The sequence below is a fragment of the Hippopotamus amphibius genome, chromosome 4 (genome assembly GCF_030028045.1).
Source record: "Hippopotamus amphibius kiboko isolate mHipAmp2 chromosome 4, mHipAmp2.hap2, whole genome shotgun sequence".
NCBI classification, from domain to species: Eukaryota; Metazoa; Chordata; class Mammalia; order Artiodactyla; family Hippopotamidae; genus Hippopotamus; species Hippopotamus amphibius.
The window spans coordinates 119,585,179-119,603,396 of record NC_080189.1 but is presented as its reverse complement, the minus strand read 5'-3'; the positions used below and the strand labels follow the sequence as shown (position 1 = coordinate 119,603,396).

At 43.3% G+C, this 18,218-nt stretch overlaps 1 protein-coding gene across 8 annotated transcripts in view; it reads right to left on the bottom strand.

Annotated features, from left to right (window-relative positions):
• Positions 1-6,584: 6,584 nt before the first annotated feature.
• NRP1 (neuropilin 1) overlaps positions 6,585-18,218 on the bottom strand; it is a 139,629-nt gene continuing 127,995 nt past the window's right edge. For 4 of the 8 annotated variants that reach the window (XM_057731954.1, XM_057731953.1, XM_057731952.1 and 1 more), the window contains 4 exons: positions 15,153-15,427; positions 14,183-14,279; positions 11,977-12,027; positions 6,585-9,722 (listed from right to left, as the gene is read on the bottom strand). In XM_057731954.1, the coding sequence (XP_057587937.1) occupies positions 9,433-9,722; positions 11,977-12,027; positions 14,183-14,279; positions 15,153-15,427 (713 nt within the window). In that variant the 3' untranslated portion in view covers positions 6,585-9,432. Of the gene's footprint in view, positions 9,723-10,192; positions 10,342-11,976; positions 12,028-14,182; positions 14,280-15,152; positions 15,428-18,218 lie in introns of those variants that run through there. The other 4 variants (XM_057731955.1, XM_057731957.1, XR_009053215.1 and 1 more) reach the window with 3 other exon arrangements.

Genomic DNA, 18,218 nt, shown 5'->3' with positions numbered 1-18,218 from the left:
ACACAGGACTGTCACAAATCCTCCAAGATGACCAATACGGAGTCCCAAACAAATACTTCCTCAACACCAACTGTCCTCGACGTCAGACACACATCTGAAGAACCAAATGGCAAAATGCCTAGACCACACACTCAATGCTCACAAGTGAACCTCAATATCAGACATGCCAGAACCAACTGGAAAGATGCCCGATAGCGCTTTGTGCTCACAAATGCTCCTCGACATCAGACAGACGTCGGAACCAACTGGCAAAATACCCAAATAGCACTTCGTGCTCAAAAGCGAAGTTAGCCCGGCTGCGCACCAGTGGACTTACTGGGTCTTGGAGCTCGTCAGCTTGTCCAGAGGGATGTTTCCGTTCCACCGAGGAAAAGCGTGCATTGACAGCCAGGGCCGAGCGGGGGAGAAACAGGGAGGATCCCCGAAACAAATGGTTTCGGCAGCTGCTAGGAACGTCCCCCCAAAGACCCCTCTTGGGGCCAGCGAGTCATGAGCAGCGGCTCCTCACCGCCACGCTCGTGCGTCGTCATGGCGACGGCTCTGCTCAGGGAGCCCCCTCCCCCCCAGCCAGATATCGCGAGAGCTCAAGAGCCCCACGTTGGGATCCAAAAACTGTACTTAAAGTGGGGTCCGGCTGCTCCCAGCTCAAAAGCCACTGAAGAGTCAAGGTTGGTGGAAAGGAAGGTTTGCTTTATTTTGGAGGCCAGCAACCTGGCCGGGGAGGGGGCAGACTCCTGTCCAAAGGCCGACTCCCCCCACTGACAATCAGTGGGCAAGAGCTTTTATAGACAGAGGGAGGGGGCTACATGCAGAAACAGCACAGTCAGCTCCGACAGTCATCTTGAAGTTGGTCCTGCGGTGGTCTGATCAGTGTCATCTTGATTGTTCTAAGTGCAGTTGATCTTCAGGTCCATGGTCGAATTGTTCCCATTTTTTTGAGGCCCGTTTTCAGAATTGCGGCAGCTTATATCATGGCTACAGCCTGGTCATCATGTAGTTAACTTCTTCCACCTGGTGGGGGTTTCAGCATCTATAAGACAGCTCACAGGATGTGGCTCAGAATATTATCTATAGCCCTTGAGGAGGAACTAAAGGTTCCTGACTTTGCTTAATGACTAAACTACTATTATTTGGTCTCGTTTGACTATTTTCCTTTGTCTTTGTATTTTCTCACTTCTCTGATTAAACTTATTGTTTGGCTAAAGTTTTTCCACAGACAAAAGGCAGGCTGAGGACATGGGGGACAAGGACCATAGGGTCCTTCTCTGTTTCAGTAGAGTGTGAAAGAAATGTCTTTTAAGAAAAAAATCTTTACATATGAACCCTCCGAGTTCTTGCCCCTGAACAAACTTCTGATAGGTTAAACCTGCCTCTAAACTTCCTTTAGTCAACAGATATTTATTTAGCACCTACCGTGTGCCAGGAACTATTCTGTGTGCTGTGGAAACTGCAGTGAACTAAACAGACGAAAGTCACTGCCCTCATGGAATTTGCATTCTATTAGTGTAGATGGATAATAAAATAAATGAGTAAGGTATATAGTAAACACAAAGGTGATGATTTCTGTGGAAGGAAATAAACTAGGGAGCGGAGATGGATAGGACTCTGGGTAGAATTCTTATGTTTTGGACACAAACATTTCCCCATCTCCCATTTGGATAGCTGAGATGTATGACAACTTCACAAATGACTAAATAGTACTAAAATGACTAAATACTAAGCTGCTAATTGTTAAGGGAAATTCAAGTAGAAATACACAGGACATACTTGAAGTATAAAAAAGTGGGCTCCCAAGACTCACGAAACCTGTCCCCTTTCACACACTGCCTCCTGACCTCCCTGTCTCTGGACACAAAGATCTGAAATTACACCACAGACCCTTAGTCCAGGTTCCGCCCGTCGTCTCCCTTGACCTGTGCCGGCATGCAGGAGGCCCCTCGCAAGCCAACATTCAGGAGTCTCGTCTTTGATGTGAGACGTCTCATCTCGTTTGCCCGCTCCCCCTACGGTACTCCTCTCCCTGAGCTGTGATTGGTTTCCAGCCTGATGGGCCCCTCACCGCCCCAGGTGATGGGGGTCATGAGTGATCTTGTCCGCCTTCTACGGCAGGACTGTGGCTTTGCCCTTGTGGGTTGTGTCAGTGACACCCACCTCTTACTGAATGTACATGTGCTCCCCCCGCTTTTATCAGAGCCCTCACAGTTTGCTGGGGCCATGGGTCGGTCCCAGGCTGCAGCACTGAAGAAGCAGTGAACAACTTTCTAGTCTTCTCTGGCACAGAGGCTAGAAGCCCCACGCTCTGGCTGGTATTACAGCAAGAGGCGGAACAACCCAGATCCTTGAATAGAACTGCCCTGCAGAGCTACCGGACCCACAGTAGACTCCGTGTAGGTAAAACATACACCTTTATGTGAGTCGCTACAGTTTGGAGTTTATTTCTTACCCCAGCACAGCCAAGCTGACTAATACCCAGCCTGATAGACAAGTGAGATCGTAGCACTGGGCATTCCAAAGCCTTCCGATAACACTTGACATTTGGCAACAAGGAGACCATTCCTTCACACGGAGGAAGCTGTGTGGAGCAGCGTCTCAGATCACAAACGCTGGGTTAGGCAGAACTGGGTTTGAATCTTGCAAATACTACTTAATAACTGGTTGTGAGGCATGAGTCATATTTCTCAGCCTTTCTGAACCTCCGTTTTTGTAACCTCAAATCATAAGGTTGTTTTAAGGGTTAATGGGAACATCTAGTAAAGTTTGGTACACAGTAAACATACAGAAAATCGTAGTGGTCGTGAGGATAAGGAGTGAAGATGTTTACATAGAGTAGATTCAACAACGTGCCCGCCAGTTAGCTGAAGCACACACATCTGACATCCGAGCTCTGGGTGCTTAGGGAACAGGGGAAAAAACCAGGCTGGTGTCCCAGCCTGGACCCCTTCAACCCCCTAAACTTTCTAATAAATACATGAAAATAAAGGGATGATTTGGTACTTGGATGATGGAAGGAGTATTTCTTCTTATAATTCACAGGAACTTACGTAACTTAAATATATATAAAAAGTTGACCCAAGAAAAATTATGTTGAAGACTCCAGATATAAGGTCTTCTTAGATTGAGGGCATAAATCACAGCAGAAATTTTGAAAATGATCTGAGGGTAATGATTGAATCTGCTTTAAATATATCACATATTCAAAGTCAAGAAGCACTTTAATCAACATTGAAATTTTTCAGAAGTTGGATGAAATTAGAGCAATGATAGCCTAATAAGCTGTGGGATGGTTTCCCAACAGGATTACATCAAGATCATTAGTGCTGCCTAGCACTACATCTCTGCAAGATGATGATGGGGCCTTAAAGAAGGGTGATAAATTAACTCATGTCAAAAGTGATGGGCAGGGGAGATGCTCAAATCACTGAAAGAAGCAGCACAGGGACCAGGACCTGCTCTCCATCCTGGCAAGTCGTCTCATTCAAGCTGCCCAAGGGTGAGACTCAGTTGTACCATCACCAGACAGCAGGTCCATTTCAATCCAACATTCTGCCAGAGCAAGTGACTTTCCAACACCAATAGCAGGGCAGTGATGAAATTAAGTACTGGCTCTGAATGTTACACATTTATTGAACTCCTATATCATAATAGGTACCATTCCATTAGATGTGGAGATGAGAGACAATCTTTTTATATAGAAAAACCTTCTCTCAGGAGTCAACGTTGCACAACGAAATTCTATTATCTGATAATTTCTCATTTGTAATAAGGGCCCTAAGGAACAAGATTAGAAATTACTGAAGAAAGATTAAATTGGGTTCAGCCTAGTTTTACCATCAGGATTTTTTTTTCTTCAAATCTTTATTGACGTATTATTGCTTTACAATGTTGTGCAGTTTCTGCTGTACAACAAAGTGAATCAGCTGTATTTATACATATATTCCCATATCCCCTCCCTTTTGAGCCTTCCTTCCATCCTCCCTATTCCACCCCTCTAGGTCATCACCGAGCATCGAGTGGATCTCCCTGTGCTATGCAGCAGCTTCCCGCTAGCCGTCTGTTTTACATGCAGTAGTGTGTATATGTCAGTGCTACTCTCTCACTCCATCCCAGCTTCCCCTTCCCCCAACTCCCACCCTGTGTCCTCAAGTCCGTTCTCTACATCTGCATCTTTATTCTTGCCCTGCCGCTAGTTTCATCAGTACCATTTTTTTTTAGATTCCATATATATGCGTTAGCATACAGTATTTGTTTTTCTCTTTCTGGCTTAATTCACTCTGTATCACAGACTCTAGGTCCATCCACCTCACTACAAATAACTCAGTTTTGCTCCTTTTTATGGCAGAATAATATTCCTTTGTGCCACATCTTCTTTATCTACTCATCTGTTGATGGACGTTTAGGTTGCTTCCATGTCCTGGCTATTGTAAATAGTGCTGCAATGGACCTTGTGGTACATGTATCTTTTTGAATTATACCATCAGGATTTTAACATCCTTGGAAAGTAGTGTGTGATGACTGTGGCATCTTCTTTTGAACAAGAGGATTTGGCTTTTCACAAATTGGTCCTCCCCCTTGATCCCTGACCACACTATAATGAGTAACAGAGTGTTCGCTTTGCTCTAGAGCACCAAGTGACCCACTTCACAAGCATTATCTCTTCCTCTCAGAAAAGTCCAGATGTAGGGCCCTCACCAGCAATCAGGCAGGATGGCTACAACGTGTTTCTGGGCTAAGTGAGTGGAATTTCCAGTATCCTAATTCTACTTTCTGTTTTCCAGGCTGCATTGTGCTCAGACTCTTCTGTAAAGTGCTTTGTGAAACCCGCAGGGATGTGTTTTGTGTCTTTGAGTGTCCCGAAAGCATAAGGCAGACTCTGGGACACCTGGCTTAGTGTACCTGCAGGTGGGGAAAGGTGCTTCTCAGACCTGAATGGATGGGCAGACAGGCCATCTGGGGATCTTGTTAAAATGACTCAGCAGGTCTGGGGTGTGGCGTTTCTAACAGGCCTCCAGGTGATGCTGTTGCTGCTGGTTCTTCAGTAGCCAGGCCCTCTGTGAGCATCTCTCAAGATCATGCAGGGCTATGGCGTGGTAGGAGGAATGGAGGAGGAGATGAGACCGGATACATCCTAGACTCATCCTCAGCTTGCCTGAACTCTGGAGTCCTCATTTATAAAGTGGAATAATGACACACCTTAGCTCCCAGAGCTGTTATGAAAATAGAATGCTCTCAATATAAAGAAGTATAGTGTCATCACCATAGAAGATTCCCAAGGAGTTTAATCCTTCTCTCCTAAAATGATAGAGTTGGTTCATGGAAGCTTTATTGCTACTAAGAAGTGACATGCATGTGATAACAGGATGCTCTTGTCTGTATCATCTTGCAATGTTTCTTTGGAACATTAAAAAAATGCCAGAGATCATCCTGGTCTCGCTTGCTTCTTGGTGCTAAGTTCTACTTGGTTTGGGCCTCCCTTCCCTCCAGCTTCTCAACCCCTGAGCTGAAAAGCTGCTTAAGATCCCTTCGTGGATAGAGTTTAGGGAAATAGAGATAATTCTTGGCAGAACTGCTTTTTAATGCAACACAACAGCTCTGATTATCATTGGGAAGCAGAAACATGATGGAATGTTACAAAATCCATCTGATTTGCAAAAAGATAAAGTGCAATCCAGCCCAAGTGGTGATTAATATGTTAGCTGGGAAGACAGGAGATGGACCGATAAATAATTTTCATTTTTTAAGTTAAATGTTTCAATCCTCATGACATATTTAATTCTTGATTTGGGGAAGAATTATACAGTGATTTAGCTCATTAAACCCAGGAAGAAAAGCCTAGCTTAGCAGCTAACTAGGGATAAAAAATGGATGAAAATCATCTATGGTTAAGGTTTCTCAAACAATGAAACAGAGAAGATTAATCTATGGCCCTTAGCGTTCTTCTGGATTAATTCTGATAGACTCCTTGTAAATCATCATGTTTTCTGGCAACACCCATGAACATAAATAGAATTTAAGTTCAGTCAAGTGATTACCTAACTCTGGCTCGAATCTGGCTCCTTTCTCTAAGCAGAGAGACCTAAAACTCCACTGAGTAGGGAAAATGTCCTCTTCTTAGTTAAATCTTAGAAGATGCCAAAGGTGTCAGTGTCCAGAGAGAAGAAGGAATGTTGATTCACTGGGAAGAGCTGTGCAGAGCAGTCCACCCTCACGGAACTCTTGTGCTTCAGAATTTAGTTTTCCTATAATCAGAGGAAGGTAAAGAAAGAACTGTTGGCACGTGGATGGGGGGGATGAGGGGTGGTCAAGTGTGTTGTAACATGCTTTCTTGAGGGTCTACTCTACTCTACTCTAAGTGTGGAGCCAAAGCTCTACATTTCTCTTGTCTTTGTTTACTATTATTATTATCACTACTATTATTTTGGTCCCAAATGGAATCAAAATTTTCCTAAGAATTACCAAGTAGCCAGTTGCAATGCCATACTCAACTTCGCCCTTTAACGAAATTTAGCATAGCTTCATGCATAAATACGGTCAGCTTTATTATCTATTTTCTACAAGAACAAAACTTACCAACAGATATTTGGGAATTTCATTTAAAAAACTTTACTAAATGGAATATAGAACCATTTGACACAAGATTTGAAGTTTAAAAATTTCCATTTATAAAGTCAAATTCTTTATACCTTATCTTGACAAGTGTCCAATTTGGTTTGATATTCTACTTTCAGGAAATGTCTTCTTAATCTTCCGTCCTTATTAGGATATTATTTTTAAAAGAGAACTTAAAAAAATCTTGAAAGTTATTTGATGCAGGAATAATACCAATTTCTTTAATTATAACAAAGCTAATATAATAAAAGCCATCAGGTTTGGGATATTTTATGAAAATGTTTAATTCAACTGTTTCTTTGGAATGTAGTAGTCATAGTTTGGAATTTAAGTTACAGTTCAGTTCTATGTGGTTTTTTATGCAACTCAGTGTCTGAGAATACAAATGTCATTTAAAGTTAAGGCTTCGCTGTTCATTTTGAAACAACAATTTACAAGTGTCATATTGTCATAGAAAATAAAAATTTCTGTAAAAAAAATTTGCACAAAATTTTGTGATGGTACAAAACATGAAGCAACAATATACCAGTAAAATGAAAACATTTTACTACAGAAAGTTTTATAGATCTCAATAAAGAAAAAAATACGTTATTTTACACCTTTTAAAATTACGAAACAATCTAAAACAATATAAACTGAACATTTTGTAACACTGCCTTTACAAATTAATAACTTTATAAACATATAATTTTTAAATATATTTATCAGTGCAAGATACTTTAAAATTTAAAGTTGCAGTATCATTTTTCCTTGGCTGAGGACAACTTTAAGTCTGTTGCCTTAAAAAAAAAAAATCAAGTCAATGCTTTCGTCCTGGTATGATTATAACTGCTGAATGGATTCCTCTGGGGATACGAATCTATGCTTCTTTCATAGTGATCGATACTTTCCTGGAAACAAAAGGCATTCTCAATTCAATTAGACCAGGATGAGTGGACTTTCCCCTCCATGATGCAAATGTGACTCCCACAGACGTATTTGAGTGAGACCTACAGCAGTGCGGGAAGGGAGGAAGTTCTTGTGTACATCATGTCACGGCACAAATACACAGAAAACAACCAAAGCGTCTTTGGGTTAATTCACATGCTGCCTGATAAGATATTTACTTCTCTGTGCCGTTGGAAGCTTAGGTCTTGCCAGCCCCAAGGCAGGCTTTTTTTTGGTGTGTGAGTCATTGGAAGTTTCTAGAAGCATTCATTCAAGTCTCTGTTTTTTCAAGGTTGCTGCTGAATGAATTTTTAAAACATTTGTTTTGCCTTTATTTGTTTTCTTCCCCTCTCTTATCTTAAAATACTTCATCCGCAGGCACCAGGATTTACTGTTGCTTTCTTAAATTAACTGTTCTTTCTTCTACTTCCCTCATCTGACTCAATACCAAAACAAGAAGGTTCTTCCGGGTCATTTTTGTGTATTTGGATATAAAAATCTCCTATTTTTGGATTTGGGGAGAATTTTATTCCTTCGGGTCTCACTTGAAAGCCAACTAGAATTATTTTTCTTCCCTCAACTTACCACTGTTTCTATTAAATGCAAACATTTCTATCAACGATCATTTTGATTGGAATAGACAGACAAACGGCTTTAGGAAAAAAGATACTGTCACTTTAACCAGTTAACAAGGAAACCAAAGTTAGACTTTGGAGGGCAAAGTTAGGAATTTCCCTTATTTATTTATTTTCCAACATAAAGTCTAGTAAAAGTGTTTGCCATTACCAGCAGGTTAAAGCTGCAAGTTTCTTTTCTGGACAATGGCAAATGCTTAAATCCTAAGAGAGAAAAAAGACAAGAGAGAGAGGAGAGAAAGTGTTTACATTTGAAAATACATTCCATATGAAAGAACAGTGAGAGAGAGTATTGCAGCTTTATACAAAAGGGTCAAGAGACATGAAATTGAACTACGGAAAAAGCAGAACAATTAAGCCACGTTGCCATATCTTCGGAGCCCTTGCCTTCCCGGAGGCTGACATCTCACACTAAAATATACTTTCTTCTTAGTCAGTGGGCCACCAGGGTTTGATTCAAGAGGAGGGCTTTCCTCAGAGAGAAACAGGGTGGGTTAATGTAACACAATGAGAACCAGTACAAACAAAAAGGCACTTGAGAGGACGTAGACCAGCCAGTGCCAAGGATTCTTCGTGGCAGTTGTCAGCATCACACCCAGTTGCCAGCAGTGTTTGGTGACGGCACAGTTTTCTGTATGGAGTTCACAGCACGAGGTTGAGTACAACACTGGAAAACATCGAGGAAATCTGACGGTATTGCTTCGTAAACAGAGCTGACACACTAGACTGGTACTGAGGCTACGGTACTTTAACAGAAAACATCCTACTCCTTCTTTGCCTATGCATGACGCGGACAGGCGATTATACACAAGGCCAGCTTCAGGAGTCCACTGAAATGCAGTTATTCGAATATATTCTGGGCACTGGGCTGCAGGTAGCATGTCCGTCAAAAGGGCCCCACCGAATACACTTGGTGCCAGCATCTTGGATTTTGCACAGTTTCCGAAAAGAATCCAGAAGAGGAAGAGAGAGAAGGGAAAGGGGAGTCCAGATGAATTACTATGTCAATCATACTTGGTCTCAACACCAGCATTTGATTATTCAAACGAAACCAACAGAAAAAAGCTGACTGTACAGGATTCCGATTGTTAACACAGCTAAGTCGTTCATGTCTGTCGGCCAAACTCATCGAAGCTCCTGAGAAAACCTGGCTTGGCGTCATCAACGCGCTTCCCAGCCTGAACAGTGAAAGATCAGCCGGTCCCCAGCTCAAGCTCTGTCCTCCACTCCACTCTCCCGCTTGCCTGGTCACCTCCGTCTGCCTTCATGCCTCCGAGTATGTACTCTGTGGATTCAGTTTGTCTTTTTTCAACTTCACGCCATCCACGAGTTCGAAGTTATAATTCTCCAGGGCAGATAAGTTTCTTTCAGACATCCCGTTGTGCCAACAGGCACAGTACAGCACGACCCCGCAGACAGCGCCCAGGAGGACGCCCAGGGCACTCATGGCGATGATGGTGATGAGGATGGGGTCCAGGGTCTTCAACACGTTGCCCGGCTTCCTGGAGATGTTCTCATCACCTTCTTCCGTGCCTTGGTATCCTGGGGTGCTCCCTGGGGAGAGAAACGAAATTGGCTCCGTGAGCCCTTGCCAACACACCAGACGGGAATAGACAGAGAAATGGAGAAGAAGGAAAGGGAAAGGACTGAAGCACATGTCCAGGCTGGGCTGTCCTCCCCCAAGAGCCTGCAGGGCATTTCTGCAGTGGGGTTTGGCTCTCCCATCGCTAAGAAACACCAGCGTTTATGTTTGACTCAGTGTTGGGAATTGAAGCGTGGGAGGGAAGGGTACTGGGGCATTGGTGCTGTGGTTCTGACAGAAAGCTTAGCACATGGAAACCACTGATTCTGGGTAAAGAGTGAGGGTTAGGTTCTAATCTAATTCAGATTTCATGCAGCCCGCCATCTGTGAGATTGTAATCTGTGTTTATCGTCCTTGGCCAGATATGAGGTCTGTAAGCTTTGCAAAATGCTTTGTTACACATTTGTCTAGTGGGGGATTTAAACATTCTTGGTGCATTTACCTGATTCTAAAACCGGGCATGAGGAGCCCTCCCCCAAAGCTGCCCTTCTGTGCGGTGGTGCTGCCACACGTCAAATCTTCGTTTCCCCCTGAGTCGACGGTGGTTTCACTCAAGAAGGAGAGAGTTTTCAGAAAAAAACGAGGGCATGCCTGCTGATGACATTTAAAATGGCTTATGGCTGCAATCTAGAAGCTGGGTCTGCACTGTGCTGAATAGAACACATTTAATAACCAGCATCTTTGCAGCCCTGGTGGTTTCACTGGAGACGGTCACACAGCTCTGCACTCAGGCACTGGGGAAATGTTTTCTTTAGAGTGGAACATGAAAAATTACTAACATGGGAGTTTTGAGCCTCATTACCGGGTACTAGAAATGAGACTAAAATGTCAATGTACAACAGGCCTGGTGTTTACTTAATGGTGTCCTGATCAACAAGGATTCCAATCAAAGAAAACTAAAAATATGAGATGCGAGTCCCTAAACAGAGGGAAACAAGCCATGAGGACACATTAATATTTGCTCCCTCGATGCAACATTGTTTTGAAACAACCTCTAATAAAGTTTACTTCCTGGTGTGGACTATGTAACTAAGCTAAATGAGCCACGTGTTAATATTACCAACTGCATATACGGTGCCATCTTTGTTTGTCCCTATCAAGTCCAAGTCTGGCTATAGTAGGTCTACATTTCTTTCTTTCTTTTTTTAACAATAAACTGCATATATTTAAAGTATACAATTTGATATATTTTTTCTTATTAGAAATGTATATATGGCAATCCCAATCTCCCAATTCATCCCACCCCAACCCCGCCCTGCTTTCTCCACTTAGGTCCACATTTCTAACGGCAACAGGTGCTGATGCTGATGGACAAGGTACAGAACTGCTGGCAGCAGCTGTGAATAATGCTGGGACCAGTGTCCAACACCTGCCACTGCTGGCAGGAGGCGTGGAGACTTCTGGGAATAAAATACCATCAGGCAAGGCCTAACTCCAACCAAATGTCTTGCATTGGATCACAAAGCTGTGTTCAACGAAAACACACGTTTTCGAGTTAATCAGTCCGAAGTCCAAGGCTACCACCTAACTAGCTGTGTTACTTAAGGCCAAACCAGTGCTCTGATTTTCAGTCTCCTCCTCTGTAGAATGGGGATAAATATACTCAGAGAGCAGCTGTGAGGACTGAATAAGATACCTTATGTAAAGTGATTGGAACATACTGGCTCCTTGATAAACCCTCACCAGCATCATCGTCATTAATGCTGTGATCATTGTTGCAAAACGAGGGTTTCAGTAGAGGAGGCTGGGAATAGATGGTCCGAACAAAGCAGATTATCACAATTTGGGCTCTCATTCTTTAAAGATTGTATCTGGGTTGGTTTCAAGTTATTCTATGAAAATTATTGCACAAGAATTTGGGTGGGTTTCAAATTATTACATGAAAATTATTGCAGGTCTTCGGGTAACAAACAGTCTTCACTAGTTTCCATAGTTATAAAATGAGAGTGTTTCACATCATTGTCCTCTGAGCCCCTCTTCCAGCTCAGGCAGGGAAGGGCCAGGGTGGCACACATCCCCAGGGCTCACCCCCTTACACAGGCTGAGCTCCCAAGTCTGCAGAGGGCACTCTGACAACAGCCTAGGCACAGTACCATGGACATGGGTGTTTATTTCATGTGAACTGCTTTGATACACCAGTGCACCAGAGTTCCAGAAAGCTTCTTCATAAATACAATGAAAGCTACAATAAAATGTTTTAAATGTCGGTCAACAAGGCAAATTTACCTGTTTCATCGATTTTACTTTCTGGGTTCTTTTTATCCAGGTCTGCCGGTTCTGACAAGTCAAACAAAATTGAAAAAGGTATTTGAACTACCAATCAAATACAATACACACAAACTACATAAACCCTTACACACACACACACACACACACACACACACACACACACACACACACACACACACACCCCACTAGTGGCTCTACTGGGTTTTCTTTGGAATTTTTAGTATAATTCGACCCCACCAAGTAACTGGAGAGCTACAGAGAGGCAGTGTTAAGTGACTAGGGAATTGGTGTCAGATCTAAATCCAGGAAGCACTGCTGGAGCAGAGTGTTTTGTCTTAGGAGAAGAGCAGGGTGGAGGGAAATGGTTTTGGCATTTGGAGTGTAGGGAAATCTGGTTAGAATAGAAAACAGAAGTGGGGTTTCACATATGGCTACCATCCTGTGCTTTTGTAGATGACTGCTTCCTAAGTGCTAGTCGGTTTCCCATATAGTATGTCAGCTCATTAAGGCCAGAGACTGTGTCCTGTCTCTTACCAAAAAAAAAAAAAAAAAAGTGTCCAGAGGGAGTGGAGTCCTGGTATCACTTATGGTTCTGAGTAGAGGACAAGGACCTGGCTCACGGCTATGTCCCCAGCATTTAGAACAGTGTCCAGAACATGTCCAGTGCCTCGATAACTGTTTGTTATATTAATGCATAAATAATTAATAAAGAGCTGATCATTTCCTACCATCCATGGCTAAATATTCAAGGAAATATATCTGCTGAATAATCATCGAATTATCTTTGACACCTCTGCATTGCTACAGCAACACAAAGTTTTAATGGTGCTTTAGCTGTGATTTTCTGAGTATAATGCCCAGCAGTAAACACAGCTAAGGAGATGAGTCACATCAAAACAAAAAGGCTCACGGGCTTGTCTTAGCTTCTATGCTTTCACTGTAGCACTGGGATGCTGCTTTGCACATAGGAGGTGGTCAGTGAAAACCCGTTGAACCAAATTGAATGAATTTCTTTGTTTCAGTTGGTGGAGTTTGCTCTCCCATTCCAAAAACATCACCATCAACCTTCTCATCTTGGAATCAGAGAGCAAGTCGTACATGCCCTGTGTAACTATATGAAATATACATTTTAGCAACTGTGTAGATGTGGATGTGGGGAACTTGTAAAGTAGTTGCAACTTAAATATTAAGCCATCGCCTTCTGTGAAGGTCTGCTAAGTGCTGTGGCATGAAATAGATTTCCTTACATAATATGAAGAAGCAGACCTTTATTCACTGCTCTCTTTTCCCCCCAATTTCTTCAATTGACCCTATCAAATTATTGCCACTTTAGGGATTACATACATCCAATATATTGAATAATAAAAGCTTTGTAAATTGCTGAAATGACCAAAAACCCATTATAGCCAACAGGCCTCCTTTGTCTTAAATTTGCCCAATAGGCTTATTCCATTTTGTTATAATTAACATCCTATTATATAATGATATATAACAAAAGTTTAAGTGTAGCAAATGGAGCTTAAGACTAATTACTGTGCTATTACATTGCCATTAGTGATGCTATTTATAATTATATATCAAGAACTGGAAATATGAATTGGTTTTCTATGTCAGACTCTTATTCATATATACCAGACTGATAAAATCCATAAACTCTGAAATACTAGGCAAAATCTTTAAATTTCCTTTATTCTTTTGCATCATTTCAACTGTCTTTAGATTCAGAAACCTACATTTGTAACAGAGTGAAGAATGATGGTGTCTATGATTAATTCACAATGCAATCTTCATTAAATCCACTGTGATCAAAAATTTCAAAGCCCTGCTGTTTTGTTTACACACCGAGATATTTGGAATTACCCAGGTGTCTGAGTTTTCTACTTTTCATCACATGCTTAGGCACGGCATACACAGCCTGGAAATTATGAGTTTCTTCTTTGCTATGATCTTTGGTTTGCAGTTATTTGTGTAGTTTTATGGGTACCAATGAGACATTCGAAGTGAACCAGGTTAGATAACTGGGCAGCCAAAGGTAGACTGACCTGGCTTTATGCCCTGTTGCACCAGAACATGCATTCTATAGGATGCCCTTATAACCCCCGTTAAAATTCGAGGTCTAAATAAGCACAACAAAGACCATTCCATGGAAAGACTCATGCTCTGGGCAAGCACTGCATTGGTTTCTACAGCAACCCATACTTACTTGCGCAGTCCTCTTGAGGGATGTGGTTATTGATGCTAATATCATCCACCGCAATCCCGCCAAGGTTGCCTTTTCCGATTTCACCCTCAAAAATCACCTAACAAAATGAGATTATTTTCACAGTATTTAAATGTTGGGTTCCAAATAACAGTGTTTTCAAATGCCTGTTCAACTCAAGTAACAGCACGTAAATGAAATTCATGAGAGGGACTTCCTAGGTGGCGCAGTGGTTAAGAATCTGCCTGCCAATGCAGGGGACAAGGGTTTGATCCCTGCTCCAGGAAGATCCCACATGCCATGGAGCAACTAAGCCCATGTGTCATAACTACTGAGCCTGTGCTCTAGAGCCCAAGAGTCACAACTATTGAGCCCATGTGCCACAACTACTAAAGCCCACTTGCCTAGAGCCCGTGCAATGAGAACAAGAGAAGCCACTGAAACGAGGAGCCCATGCACCACAACAAAGAGTAGCTCCTGCTCACTACTAGAGAAAGCCTGTGTGCAGCAACGAAGACCCAACACAGCCAATAAATAAATAAACAAATAAATTTATTAAAAAAATTTAAAAAGAATGAAATTCATGAGATTTTGCCTGAGTACGAGATCTGCTCTTCAATCCATATTATCCGCTTGGGGATGGCATAAAACTTCTCCTCACACTCTCTTTATTGGATACAGAATTTAAAATTGAAAAAAAAGCAGCAAATCAAAGGACTGTTCATTGTGACAGCCCCAAATAATTATAGAGTAGCATTTCCCCTTCTTTCTCAGCAATCAGTCCTCTGCCTGTAATCTAGGAGACCGTGAAATACGCTACTGAGATTATCATCATTGCAGCAGTATCTCAGGTTCATGAAACACCTGAAATAATTTTTGGAATGATTCCCGCATCTCATTTGCATAACTTTCAAATATTATCTCAGCGCCCCCCAAAGCAGCTGCCCACCCTGACCTAGGGAAGGGGGCCCACCTGGTAAAGTTTCAGAGATTTGTGGAGCAGGACACGCCCCTCTTTCCAGTGGTCCCCTTGGTGTCCGATGGCCATCCAGACCAACTGGTCATACTCCTCTGGCTTCTGGTAGCGCAGTTTGACCCTCAGCGTGCCCACGTGTGAACCAGACATGTGATACCAGAAGGTCATGCAGTGAGCGGAGTTCTGGGAATAAACCACAGGGCTCACCAGGCGAGCCACCTTGCCCTTCTGGTTTTCGTCAGCTTGGGAGTAGATGAAGTTGCCATCTCCTGCTGTGACAAAAAGCTGTGTTAGGGAGAGTGGCCAAACGGGTGAACCTTTGTCTCCTTTCTATCAAGTTCTGCTACTCAAACTTTCTCTCCTGGGCTGAGCACCAGAACCCAATCGTGCAGTGGAAGGGGAAGTGGGCACTGGTTGGAAACCTCATTGGCACTGAAGGGTCTGCTCGTAGCTTCTGTGAAAGGACATTTGTGCGGGAGGCTGTAAACAACACTTGTCTGATACCACTTATTCTGAAGGCACTGTCACATGGACCCAGGCTAAGACTGGTGTTGGTCTCTGCACCACTGCAAGCAGATCGATGTACAGGAAGACCTATCTTCTACACAGTCTTAAAGACAGCTTCAGTGGCACATACGTGAACACAGACAGTAAATGGAAACATTTAGACCTATCCTTGTTTATTTATCATTGGAGCAGGAGGACTTCTGGTTGATGATGCTGTCGTCACTAAAACTGCTTGATGATAATAAAGCTGCAGTTTGTGCAAATAATCTGGTAATCATTTTTTATTCCCAAATTCTGATTCTTTTCCCCTAGTTTATTTTAAAGGCTTATAAATTCCTTAAATACACCTGAGAGCTTGAAACTCAACTGTGAGCCCCACTCCTGTTTGATGTGCGCTTCTGGTTTCAGAAGAGGCAAGGCTGCATTTCTGAGGCTTATGAGAACGTGTCACTTTTGCAACGGAGATGCTTGCTGAGCTTGCAGGACTAACTCCCAGCTCTGCTGTTAACGACCCCCAGTGGGAGGACTGCCTCCTGTCACCACCTGGTCCAAACACACAACTCGTGTTTCACTGTTTGCTCTGCAAATAGAAATGCTACTCTAACACCGCACCTGATGAAAGTGTGGATCTGATGCTGAGCCTCCGTGGGCAGCAGGATGTTCTGTGTGCTGCCCCAGAGGCTGGTGTGTTTGGGAGATACTCTTTCACTGTGTTTGGGAGACACATCCTAAGTCAGCAGCATCCAGGTGGAGTGGATGTGTCCTCAACCTCTTTGCTCCCTCACCTGACTGCTTGTCTGAGGTGGGACCCAAGTACCCTTAATAAAACCAGTGGGCGGGATAATGAAAGGAGGTAGAAATAAAAACCAGAGCCCCAGCAGTATGTGTGATGCCCTCCGTCTCTGTGGTGTCCCCTGGACCACCAGGCAGACTCGGTCACCCCTGGGGTTTGTTTCCTCCCACTGATTTACCAAATGATGCTCATCTGTCCATGTGACAGTGTCACCTCACTCAGCCCACCAAGACGGGCAGGTGAGACATGCCCCCACCTTGCCTCTGCCCCCCTGGTCTCCTATGTTATGGAGAAGAGTGAAGTTGAGGATGCTTAGCTTAAATGGTCCCTGAGCCAGGCCCGCTTCTCTGCCCCTTTCTGTGCTGTCTTCTGCCACCGCTGCTCCCCCTGCCGTTGGAGACCCGCATCCCACTGCATTGGAGCTGTTTCCCACCCGGAACCAGACGGTGAGTACCTCCCTCCTTTACACCTGAATCTCCAGTGCCCCTCACAGCATCTGCCACGTACATGGGTGGCTCGATAGCATGTGTGCAACGAACCAGGGGAAGATGCGGGTTTCGGGAATCCTCCGTAAGGAGGGACATAGCTTCATTGCTAGAGGCCAAATGCAGAAAACCAAGTGGGATTACTCTGATAAATTCAAAATCAGGCTGCTGGCTATTGTACCCAGGTAGTGTTCATTTTCAGAAATCTCCATGTCTGATTTGCAAAGTGCCGCACACGACCTGCGGCAGGCTGTGTGCGTGTGTCCTGTATGTGAGGCTCTTTTCACCCACACTTTTTCATGTTAACAAGGTCCTGCCTTTCAGATGTCGGGCTCACCCATCTCTCTCGGCACATGATTGTGCATCTAGTGCTGCGGGATTCTTTCTGGTCTGGGCGGACCTGGTACGACCGCCCGGTAAGTCGGGGCGTCTGGGAGGACAAAAGAGACAAATCCTTCTGAAGGAATCGCACTTCCCAGCCGTTAATCTAAGACAAGCCCGCCTTTTCTGACACTCCAACACATAAAGTGCTGATATTTTTCCTTTCGGGGGTTTTATCACAGTTCTGGGTCGAGAACTCTCTCTCCGTGTTCTCAGTTAGCACTGTGCTTCTGCAAGCCTTTTAGCTTTTGTCTCTGGCTAACATAGCTTTTAACCTCCTTTGAATGTCAGATCCTACTGAGCCATTTTGCTTCACTTTGCATCAATTTTTCCACTATTACTGCCTTCATTTCAGCTAATTGCATTTGGTTAATTTGATGCCATTTCTATGTACAGTGCCATTTACAGTCAAAGTATTTTAAGTTTTCTAAAACTGCTTGTCTTAAGATTCAATTGAAAGTGTCTCAGAATTGAAGGAGTCCAATTTTATCCAATTTCCTTGTCATTCTTATTAGGAAAGGAGGTAGCGGTGATGGAAAGAGGCCTATTCAACCTACTTAATGGTTGTATTCACTGGGGAAAAAGTGAACAACAAAGTGGGAAAGGCATGAAGTACCCTTTGCCCATCCGTCAGCCCCCTGGCCCGCTCATCCCAAGCACAAGCATAGGGGAACCTCGGCTTAATGAGATTTCTCAGCATCAACTAATGACCCTCTGGGATCTCTTTTGGGACCCACGACTTGGGGAAGCAGTCCTGTCAGTATCACTGATTAGGGCAGAAGTTTGTGGGTTGGGTGTTTGTGTGTGTGTGTGTGAGTACATGCTTTTTTTTTTTTTTTTTGCAGGTCACTGATGGTTCTTTATTCCATATCTCAAGTTGGGTGACAAAATGGCTAG